The following is a 10,261-nucleotide window of genomic DNA, read 5'->3' as shown; positions in this document are numbered from 1 at the left end:
TTAGTCCTAACATAAATAAAGAAGATGAACAATAAAAGAAGGAAACAAAAAAGGAAGAAAACAAAAGTAGAGAGGGTGTAGAGTCATGAAATGGGGTCAGCAGAAAGAAAAGAGAAGAGACTGCAAGTTCGAATTATTCCTTCTTCCGTGTGTGTTATCATTTGCTTTTATTATTTTCAAAATGTAATCTTTTATCTCCCTATCTACACCTCTATAAATTATTACACATCTTTATGTACATTGCGTTAGTGGTGGTACTAACGGACCACAAAGAAAGAAAGTGGCCATGAAAGCTTAAGCAGAGCTGCAAATAAGCTGACACATATGAAATCTGTCTAAACATATCCAAGAAAATCTAATTCAATAAATATGTACAAATGGTCACAAAATAGTAAAAGGATGTAATCATGTAAAGTGGTCATGCTCAAGTCGTTTTCTCTATTAACTAAAACCCAATTTCGAAGTTTTTAATAATTATGTAAACACTGTGGGAATCACATTGTATAATACAAAAAGTGTGTAAATTGATACACTAACGTCCATAATTAACTATATGCTGCGGCTATACATTAAATACATTTGTGCTAAGTAAAAAGAAGAAATTTGTACTTAACGAAAATAATAATTAGGAAAAGTGTATAAACATAGAAATACACTTTTTTCTTAAAAATATTAATTGTTAAGAAAGTGGAAAAAGAAAAGGAAACAAAAAAGTGAAGAGTGAAGAAAGACTGATGAGAGAGATGCTGCAAGAGAGAAAGCTTTACACGTGATTTTAAAGACACCGAAGCCCCAAAAGCAAACCTCTTTTGCATGCGTCTTTAAAGAAGAGCAAATAATAATAAAAAGAGTTTTCTTTTTTTTCTTTCCCATTTCTACATCACAGTCTCATCCTTTTTATCTTCCTCCTCCTTCATCAACATCATCATCATTCATCACACACACTCTTCTCCTTCTCCATCATCTTCTGAGAATTTTTTCTACACATTGATAGGGAAGCTATAATCTTTTGCGTCACTCAATCTTCTGAAGCTGCAATCTTTTCATTGGTTGGTGAGTGTTTCTCTGTTTTATATGTTTATTTTTACTGTTTTTGTTTTTCATTAATATTAGCGGACGGGTCATTTTCTCTCCGTAGCAATTAATTCAAAGTTGGTTTATAAAAAATAAAATAAATTCTCTTGGGGGAGATATTGATATTTCCACTGCTCTTTTCGATGTTTATTCCTTCCCTTTGTTCACTTGCTCCCCTCTCCCTCTCTCTCTACAATTCACAGCAACAAAAAAAAAACTACGATTTTTGTTTCCCTGTTGGCTTTGTAGTTATCTGTTTGGGCTCATCCATATTTTACTCCGGGATCTCATTTTCGGGTTTTGAATAGAGACAAAAGCTAAAAGCTTCCTCCGGTTTTGTCTTCTGGGTACTCCCAATCTTCTCTTTAAAGCTTCAATCTTTTGTCTTAATGGAACAGCACGAGAAAAATCTTCTGGGTTTTTGTTTCCTTCTCTTTCTTGGTCTCTTCTAGTTTCATGGGTTCTTGTCTAAAGACCTATACATATAAGTATCTATGTATGTATATAGGTCTTGTCTATTTGTATGTGCAGTTTATATATAACCTCTGTTTCATTTTTCAGTTTTTACCTCTCTGCAAACAACAACAAAAACATGATGGTGAATAATGTTTTCATTTTTTTTTAACTTCACTGTTTGTTTTTCAAAGTTTTGATTTTTATTTTTTCACAACCTAAAAGAACAAAAAACATCATCATGGTTTATGGATTTTACTGTATTTAATGCAATCTGACAAAATGGGTATTGGATTTTAAATTTGTTTTTTCATGATTTTTGCAGGGTTGAATAAAGACAAGAAGAGATCAGTTTTTTGTTTCACTCATTCTTTTTGTAGTGAAACGGGAAGAGAGAAAGAAAGAATGCCGATTAGGCCAATGAAAGAGACCTCAGAGACTCACTTACTCATCAAACCCAAGCCTCTTCCCAAACCCGCCGTGCAAAACGCTAAACTCCCTCCTACTCCTCCGACGGTGGCTGCTCCTCAGGGCCAAGCTTCTTCACCTTCTCCTCCGTCCAAGAACCGTAGCCGGAGGAGAAACCGCGGTGGTCGAAAATCAGACCAAGGAGATGTCTGTATGAGACCTAGCTCCCGTCCTCGTAAACCGCCGCCGCCTCAGAACGCTCCCGTCGTCTCAGGCGGCAGCGAGATCGTGGCCGTGAACAACCATCAGATGCAAATGGGTGTTCGTGGTGGTGGGTCGAGTAAAAACTCAAACTTTGCGCCGAGACCTGGGTTCGGACAGCTTGGAACTAAATGCATCGTCAAAGCTAACCATTTCCTCGCTGACTTACCCACCAAAGATCTGAATCACTATGATGTAAGTTTGAGTCTTTTTAATGTTACAAAATTAGAAAAAAAAAAGCTTCAAACTTTATCTTATTTAAATATTGTTCATATTGTTGATGTGTCGATTTGAGATTGGTTTAATGTTTTTGAAGGTAACAATAACTCCAGAAGTGTCGTCAAAAAGTGTAAACAGAGCTATCATTGCTGAGTTAGTGAGACTCTACAAAGAGTCTGATCTCGGGACGAGACTTCCTGCTTACGACGGTCGGAAGAGTCTTTACACGGCAGGAGAACTTCCTTTCACTTGGAAAGAGTTCACTGTTAAGATCTTCGATGAAGACGACGGTATCATCAATGGCCCTAGGTAAATAAATGTTCTTTTTTGCTGATATTTTTATTTGAACAAATTGAGTGATATATATATATTTTTTTTTGTGTAATGGTAGAAAGGAGAGATCGTATAAGGTGGCTATCAAGTTTGTTGCAAGGGCCAATATGCATCACTTAGGCGAGTTCCTAGCTGGTAAACGCGCGGACGGACCGCAAGAGGCGTTGCAGATTCTCGACATTGTACTCAGGGAGTTGTCTGTCAAGAGGTTCTGTCCTGTGGGAAGATCTTTCTTTTCGCCTGATATTAGAACACCGCAGCGTCTTGGTGAAGGGTTACAGTCATGGTGTGGGTTTTACCAGAGTATTAGACCTACTCAAATGGGTTTATCTCTTAACATCGGTAAAATAAAGTTTTTTTTAAACATTTATTACTGTATTGTGCTTATGTACAGTCATTCACCTTTAATGTTGTCTCTCCTTTGTACTTTTGTAGACATGGCTTCAGCTGCATTCATCGAGCCTCTTCCTGTGATAGAGTTTGTAGCACAGCTTCTTGGGAAAGATGTCTTGTCAAAGCCATTGTCTGACTCTGATCGTATCAAGGTACAAACAATGCTCTTCTTCATTCATCACATTTAAGTCCTTGGAATCTTCTCTCAAATATTGGTGATTTGTAACAGATCAAGAAGGGTCTCAGGGGAGTGAAAGTAGAGGTCACTCATAGAGCAAACGTGAGAAGGAAATACCGCGTTGCCGGTTTAACAACTCAACCAACAAGAGAGCTCATGTTTCCTGTCGATGAGAACTCTACAATGAAGTCGGTTATTGAGTATTTTCAAGAGATGTATGGGTTCACCATACAGCACACCCATTTGCCGTGTCTTCAAGTTGGAAACCAGAAGAAGGCTAGCTATTTGCCTATGGAGGTAATAAAACCTTAAACACCTTGTTTTTGTTTTTTTTAATTAATTAATTGAAGATGTTTGATGATTCGGGTTTTGAAAAATGTGTTAAGGCATGCAAAATAGTGGAGGGACAGCGGTACACAAAAAGGTTGAACGAGAAGCAGATAACTGCTCTTTTGAAAGTTACATGCCAGAGGCCAAGGGACAGAGAAAACGACATTTTGAAGACGGTCCAACACAACGCGTATGATCAAGATCCATATGCTAAGGAGTTTGGTATCAATATAAGCGAGAAGTTAGCTTCTGTTGAAGCTAGGATCCTTCCTGCTCCATGGGTAAATAAAATAAAAAATGAATTGTTTTCAAACTATGATGATACTGTTATGCTGCTAATCTTTGCTTGCTACCTCTACAGCTTAAGTATCACGAGAATGGGAAAGAAAGGGATTGCCTTCCGCAAGTGGGTCAATGGAATATGATGAACAAGAAAATGATCAATGGGATGACGGTGAGCAGATGGGCCTGCGTTAACTTCTCACGTAGCGTTCAAGAGAATGTTGCTCGCGGGTTTTGTAATGAACTTGGTCAGATGTGTGAAGTCTCTGGCATGGTAATTATTTTTTTACTCTGCCTTTTTAAACTGGAAAGTGTTTCTTATAGTATATCATTAATGTTTCTCATTCGTTTGGTAATTATTGTAGGAGTTTAATCCGGAACCTGTGATACCAATATACAGCGCGAGGCCTGATCAAGTGGAGAAAGCTCTAAAGCATGTTTATCACACTGCTATGAACAAAACCAAAGGCAAAGAGTTAGAGCTTCTGTTGGCCATTTTACCTGATAACAACGGTTCTCTTTACGGTATTGTCATCCTCATCTTCTCTACATCCACACCCCTTTTTGGTCTATTTGATTATGGTGAGAAAATGAAATGCTTTTTTTTGGGTAATATATCTCCAGGGGATCTTAAGAGAATCTGTGAAACGGAGCTTGGTTTGATATCTCAGTGTTGTCTCACAAAACATGTGTTCAAGATTAGCAAACAGTATCTGGCTAATGTATCCCTTAAAATCAATGTCAAGGTGATTTCTTAAAAAAATGTTCAGTTGTTTTTTTAGCAAATATGAATCTCCATTCTGATATATTTCTTATGTTGTTGTTTTTTTTTAAGATGGGAGGAAGGAACACAGTTCTGTTAGATGCCATAAGCTGTAGGATTCCACTGGTTAGCGATATACCGACAATTATATTTGGCGCAGACGTGACTCACCCTGAGAACGGGGAAGAGTCCAGCCCTTCTATCGCTGCTGTAAAGCTCTCATTATAACAACACAACTCAATTTAATTTCACACTTCTTTCTATATATAAAAAAAAGTAGCTGAAAGTGTTTTTGTTTATTAGGTTGTTGCTTCACAGGACTGGCCTGAAGTCACAAAATATGCTGGTTTGGTTTGTGCACAAGCTCACAGGCAAGAACTTATACAAGATTTGTATAAAACATGGCAGGATCCTGTACGTGGCACTGTTAGTGGCGGTATGATCAGGGACCTTCTGATCTCATTCAGAAAAGCAACAGGGCAGAAACCGCTTCGGATCATCTTTTACCGGTCTGTTTCTCATTACTCATTTTCAGCTCTAATTAAATAAGGTTATTATATATCCTTAGACTCAACGATGTCATGCTCGTGCAGTGATGGAGTAAGCGAAGGACAGTTCTACCAAGTTTTACTCTACGAGTTGGATGCAATTCGCAAGGTAGTATACAGCCTTGTGCTTCTCTGGTTGTGTTTACTTGAGTTTTTTTAAAGCAAAAACGTTTTTGTGTGTGTTCAGGCTTGTGCGTCGCTTGAACCGAATTATCAGCCACCTGTGACATTCATAGTAGTACAGAAGAGGCACCACACCCGTTTGTTTGCTAATAATCACCGCGACAAAAGCAGTACTGACCGAAGCGGAAACATCTTACCAGGTCAGTGAATCTCTTGAACACGGTTTGAAGCAAAGAAGAGATCTAATCTAACTAACTGTTTCTTTTGCAGGTACGGTAGTTGACACTAAGATATGTCATCCAACTGAATTCGACTTCTACCTTTGTAGCCACGCTGGTATACAGGTATGGGACGAGAGACTAGCTAATATTAATGATATGGACATTTTTTTGTGTGTTAACTAACTAAAATAATGAAACTTATTATTGTGTGATTTAGGGAACAAGCAGGCCTGCTCATTACCATGTTCTTTGGGATGAGAACAATTTCACAGCGGATGGTATACAGTCTCTGACTAATAATCTCTGCTATACTTATGCCCGATGCACCCGATCCGTCTCCGTTGGTAAATACATCAATCTTCTTCTTCTTCTTCTCAAATCAAAATAAAAACTCCAAACTTAAATGTTTTTTCTTTGCTGTTGTGTAGTTCCTCCGGCGTATTATGCGCATCTTGCAGCATTCCGAGCACGTTTCTACATGGAACCGGAGATCATGCAAGATAACGGATCGCCGGGGAAAAAGAGCACGAAGACAACTACTAACGGAGATCATGGCGTTGGTGTGAAGCCGTTACCGGCATTGAAGGAGAATGTGAAGAGAGTCATGTTCTACTGCTAAATGAAAAAACGTTTTTTTAAGACTGTTTCGTTTGTTACTGTTCTTAGTTCGGCCTTAGGTTTGCTACTGTTTGTAAATATGTTTGGTTCGGCTTAGGTTTCTTTATTTCTAGAGTTGTGTGTTTTAGATCAGGTTTCGATGATAACGTTAATGCAATATGTTTTCTTAAAGCCTCCTTGTTCGACTAACTGTTTCTCCATTGTTGCAACGTTGTAAGCTTTATCTTTTTTTTTTATTAAGAAGACTGCTTTCTAAAGTCCCACATCGGTTAGCTAGAGAAGGTTAGTCATAAGCTTCTCAGTATAAAATAGAGCTCGAGGCCCAGCTTTCAATTCATACCTTTCTCGGCCTTTTGGCTAAGATCAAGTGTAGTATCTGTTCTTATCAGTTTAATATCTGATATGTGGGCCATCGGCCCGCTCGATATTAACTTTATTTTTTGAGGGAGAAGGCCCGTTAAGATAGCTTGCTATCTGGGTTTTCACGAGTCGCCCATGCGTTGTACTATTGCACGGGCCTGGCTCAGCCCACCAAATCAATTATTTAACCTTTCCTCAACCGGTCGAATTAAACTATGAGGCGAATTTCTATTTTGGTATTCTGCTTTACCTTAGCCGGGTTGTAACAAACCGAAGTCCGAATTGTAACAAACCGAAGTCCGCATTGTATTAAACCGAAGTCCGATTTTGGTTATCTGCTTTACCTTAACCGGGTTGGAATAAACCGAAGTCCGAATTGTATTAAACCTTTAATTTAACCTAACCGTCAATGAGCCATTCTGCTATGCCTTTAACTGGTTCGGAATAAACCGAACTTCGAATTGATAAACCCTAACATAACCGGGTCAGACTAATTCAGATTGGTCGTCTTCTTCTCCATTGATTCTTCCTCCCAATCCAAGCAAGGCCTTGTTCAATATCTCCTCGTAAGTAACTCTTTTAACAACTCAGCTTTTATTTTATTTGCTTGATAATGATGTCTAGAAGGTGGAACCTAGCTTTGGAATCGTTGCGTCTTGTTCATCGTGGTCATATACGAACCCTAGTTTCTGGTGCGCTATGCAATCGCACAGCCCCAGAAGATGTTCCTTCATCATCGAGTCATACTGTTGTGGATGAGAGCTATGTCCTGGCTGAACTATCTTCATTACTTCCGATTTCATGTAAAACCACAACCGCCAAGGAAGATACTACTTGTTCAAAGAATCAAGTAGCGGTTGATTCGTTTTTATCTCCCGAGGAGAGACTCAGAGGTGTGTTTCTTCAGAAACTGAAGGGAAGATCTGCGATACACAAGGCTTTGAGTAGTCTTGGTATTGATTTGAGTATTGAGATTGTGGCTAACGTTGTGGATAGTGGGGGCTTAAGTGGTGAAGCAATGGTTACGTTCTTCAACTGGGCGGTTCGTGAACCTGGAGTGTCTAAAGATGTTAATGATAGCTACTACTATGTGATTCTAAGAGCGTTGGGAAGGAGAAAGTTGTTTTCTTTTATGATGGATGTGTTACGGGAAATGGTTAGCCCTGATCTGAAGTGTTTGACTGTTGCCATGGATAGCTTTGCTAGGGCTCATTATGTGCGTAGAGCGATACAGTTGTTTGAGGAAAGCGAAGAGTATGGGGTGGAGTGTGGTACTGAGTCTCTGAATGCACTCTTGGGTTGTCTCTGCGAGCGTTCACATGTGAGTGCTGCTAACTCGGTGTTTAACGCGAAGAAAGGTGAGATACCTTTTGATTCTTGTACTTATAACGTTATGATTGGTGGGTGGTCGAAGCTCGGTGAGGTTGAAGAGATGGAGAAGGTTTTGAAGGAGATGGTGGAAGTTGGGTTTGGTCCCGACTGTTTGTCTTTCAGCTACCTTATCCAAGGGTTTGGAAGAGCTGGTCGTATCAATGATTCTGTTGAGATTTTTGATGATATGAAGCACAAGGGTTGTGTTCCCGACGCAAAGGTGTACAGCGCTATGATCTGTAACTTCATTTTCGCTCGAGATTTTGATGAAGCTATGAGATACTACCGAAGGATGCTCGACGAGGAATGTGAACCTGACTTGGAGACCTATTCCAAGCTTGTTTTAGGCCTCATCAAAGGCCGTAAAGTTGCAGATGCGCTTGAGATATACGAAGAGATGTTGTCAAGAAGGATTGTTCCCACCACAGGGCTTGTTACCTCTTTCATCAAGCCGCTTTGTAGCTATGGTCCACCACACGCTGCCATGGTTATCTATCAGAAAGCGAGAAAAGCTGGGTGTCGGATATCTGAGAGCGCATATAAGTTGTTGCTTAAGCGGCTATCAAGATTTGGGAAATGTGGGATACTGCTGAACGTGTGGGACGAAATGCAGGAGTGTGGATACTCTTCTGACGTGGAAGTCTACGAGTGTATCGTGGACGGGCTCTGTAACATTGGTCATCTAGAGAATGCTGTTCTTGTGATGGAAGAAGCCATGCGCAAAGGGTTTTGCCCAAACCGCCTTGTTTATAGTAGGCTTAGCAATAAACTCATGGCTTCAAACAAAACGGAAATGGCTTATAAGCTGTTTCTAAAGATCAAAGAGGCTCGTATTAAAGACAACGCTCGCAGATTCTGGCGAAGAAATGGGTGGCACTTTTGATCTTCATGTTCTGTGTTGTATGTTCACAGGGAAACTTAAAAGTGTTTGTATATGTGAAAACTTCACTTATTTTCTCCAACTTTAGTCTGATAAATTGTAATAGAGAACACTCGAAAGTTTTATTCATTAGGGTGCGGTTTGCTTGGTGGTGGGTTAAACACAAAGGCATACTTGTCCCTTTCTAGGTTGCTGCTGGAAGATTACATTTCTTAAGAATGGAGGCAGTAATAAGGAAATGGCAGCAGAAGTTCAGAAAAGCGAAAGAGGAGATGAACAAGTGGGAGGCGCTTCAAGTTGGATGGTTTTCCCGCTTCAGTAAAGCTTCTTCTATCATCCAGAGATTAGAGGTATAGCTTGAACTATTGAGTTCGTTAGCTAAATTTTTGAATACTGTTTGCGTGATTTTTTTTCTTCTTTTGGTGTTGTGAGTAGGCAATTCAAAATCCTGGGAGCTATGGAGCTTTGAGATGCGTTAAGGGGATTGAAGACGCTGTTCTGCAGAAACAGATGGATCAACTGGAGACTACTCTGCTTTCTATGAGAAACGATTTGTAAGTGTTTTTTGTTAGGGCGTTGCTGTTTAGGATTTGTTCTAGTAGCAAGTAAAAGGTCGTTGACATGTTACATTATACGGTGATGATGACGGAAGGGAGGAGTTCCGAGGATGTGTTTTGACATTTGAGAAGCTTCATCGAGAAGGGTCGCAGCTACTCAAAATGGAACAGAGCAAGAAGAGAATAGAGGAACGAATTGGAGTAAAACCTTGCATTGCTGATTGTTTGAAGGGACTTTCTCTTCTTTATGAGATGCATCAGTCTGAGTAAGCAAACATAATCTACTTTGTTATCGAAGTTGCAATCATCATTCGCTGATTTCTTTTTGTGCTGTTGGAAATTCTGCAGATACCATCTTAAATGTTCGATTCTTTCGGCACTTTCATGTCTTGTACTGAAACCAAGGTACTGAAAGATATATACATCCTTGTTCAAAACTTTGGCAAGTTTTTATAATATTGTTTAAGAATTGTTCTCCTGTGTTTACTGTTTCTATAAGTCCTGGCGATCTTGTAGCGCTGCAATACCTCGTGGTTGATCAGCCCAATATCCTGAATAATGAAGGTAAGTATCATTCGCCTTCCACTGTTTTTGTTTGCGTTATGAAGAAATGAATGTTACATTAAACTTATATCTGCTGTACAGTGCAACACATCTTCGATGTCATATTTGCTGAAGATATCAAATGATGTCAAGAGGATATGTCTTTATTTTCTGTATTTTCTTAAATTGCAAAACGAAAATGTAGTTCTTAAGATAAGGTTATTCGGTGAATGAAAGACAGTGAGGAGTGCAAGGAAAACGCAAGCATTTTTTTTTGTTTTGTTTCCGGATGGAAAAAGAGAACAAACCGCTTTTTGAAAGAGTAAAATCACTTTCATTGGTGTTA

General features: G+C 39.3%; 3 protein-coding genes and 1 non-coding gene across 6 annotated transcripts; all 4 read left to right on the top strand.

Annotated features, from left to right (window-relative positions):
* Positions 1-887: 887 nt before the first annotated feature.
* LOC108855045 (protein argonaute 10) lies at positions 888-6,375 on the top strand. Of its 3 annotated transcripts, none has more exons than XM_018628738.2 (17): positions 888-1,053; positions 1,853-2,391; positions 2,513-2,724; positions 2,807-3,090; positions 3,184-3,293; positions 3,371-3,616; positions 3,706-3,930; positions 4,011-4,205; positions 4,297-4,456; positions 4,556-4,677; positions 4,767-4,904; positions 4,998-5,203; positions 5,288-5,351; positions 5,430-5,565; positions 5,636-5,709; positions 5,804-5,930; positions 6,015-6,375. In XM_018628738.2, exons 2-17 carry the CDS (start codon positions 1,933-1,935, stop codon positions 6,203-6,205), a joined length of 2,949 nt encoding a protein of 982 aa, XP_018484240.2. In that variant the 5' UTR covers positions 888-1,053; positions 1,853-1,932; the 3' UTR covers positions 6,206-6,375. The 3 variants fall into 3 exon arrangements, with proteins under 3 accessions (XP_018484240.2, XP_018484241.2, XP_018484242.2); XM_018628739.2 differs by lacking the exon at positions 888-1,053 and adding an exon at positions 1,230-1,421; XM_018628740.2 differs by lacking the exon at positions 888-1,053 and adding an exon at positions 1,520-1,672.
* Positions 6,376-6,540: 165 nt separating this feature from the next.
* On the top strand, positions 6,541-6,736 carry LOC130512038 (U2 spliceosomal RNA). Its single transcript, XR_008945602.1, has one exon. It is a non-coding gene; the product is annotated as a U2 spliceosomal RNA (small nuclear RNA).
* Positions 6,737-7,136: 400 nt separating this feature from the next.
* On the top strand, positions 7,137-8,818 carry LOC108848337 (putative pentatricopeptide repeat-containing protein At5g43820). The gene has a single exon (XM_057009178.1). It carries the CDS (start codon positions 7,178-7,180, stop codon positions 8,816-8,818), a length of 1,641 nt encoding a protein of 546 aa, XP_056865158.1. The 5' UTR covers positions 7,137-7,177.
* LOC108848338 (uncharacterized protein At5g43822) lies at positions 8,698-10,261 on the top strand. Its single transcript, XM_018621673.2, has 7 exons — positions 8,698-8,835; positions 9,004-9,165; positions 9,251-9,369; positions 9,468-9,638; positions 9,721-9,777; positions 9,872-9,936; positions 10,018-10,261. The coding sequence occupies exons 1-7, from the start codon at positions 8,824-8,826 to the stop codon at positions 10,059-10,061; spliced, it is 630 nt and encodes a 209-aa protein (XP_018477175.2). The 5' UTR covers positions 8,698-8,823; the 3' UTR covers positions 10,062-10,261.

This window comes from Raphanus sativus, chromosome 4 (assembly GCF_000801105.2).
Source record: "Raphanus sativus cultivar WK10039 chromosome 4, ASM80110v3, whole genome shotgun sequence".
NCBI classification, from domain to species: Eukaryota; Viridiplantae; Streptophyta; class Magnoliopsida; order Brassicales; family Brassicaceae; genus Raphanus; species Raphanus sativus.
Note: the sequence above shows the minus strand (reverse complement) of the source record. Positions and strands in the feature narration are given on the sequence as shown.

Coding starts and splice junctions, on each gene's coding strand:
- LOC108848337 (XM_057009178.1), top strand. CDS start 7,178: ATGATGTCTAGAAGGTGGAACCTAGCTTTGGAATCGTTGCGTCTTGTT.
- LOC108855045 (XM_018628740.2), top strand. CDS start 1,531: ATGGGTTCTTGTCTAAAGACCTATACATATAAGTATCTATGTATGTAT. Junction 3,294..3,370: donor CTGACTCTGATCGTATCAAG/GTACAAACAATG, acceptor GATTTGTAACAG/ATCAAGAAGGGTCTCAGGGG. Junction 5,931..6,014: donor CACCCGATCCGTCTCCGTTG/GTAAATACATCA, acceptor GCTGTTGTGTAG/TTCCTCCGGCGTATTATGCG.
- LOC108848338 (XM_018621673.2), top strand. Junction 9,639..9,720: donor TATGAGATGCATCAGTCTGA/GTAAGCAAACAT, acceptor GAAATTCTGCAG/ATACCATCTTAAATGTTCGA. Junction 9,937..10,017: donor CAATATCCTGAATAATGAAG/GTAAGTATCATT, acceptor TCTGCTGTACAG/TGCAACACATCTTCGATGTC.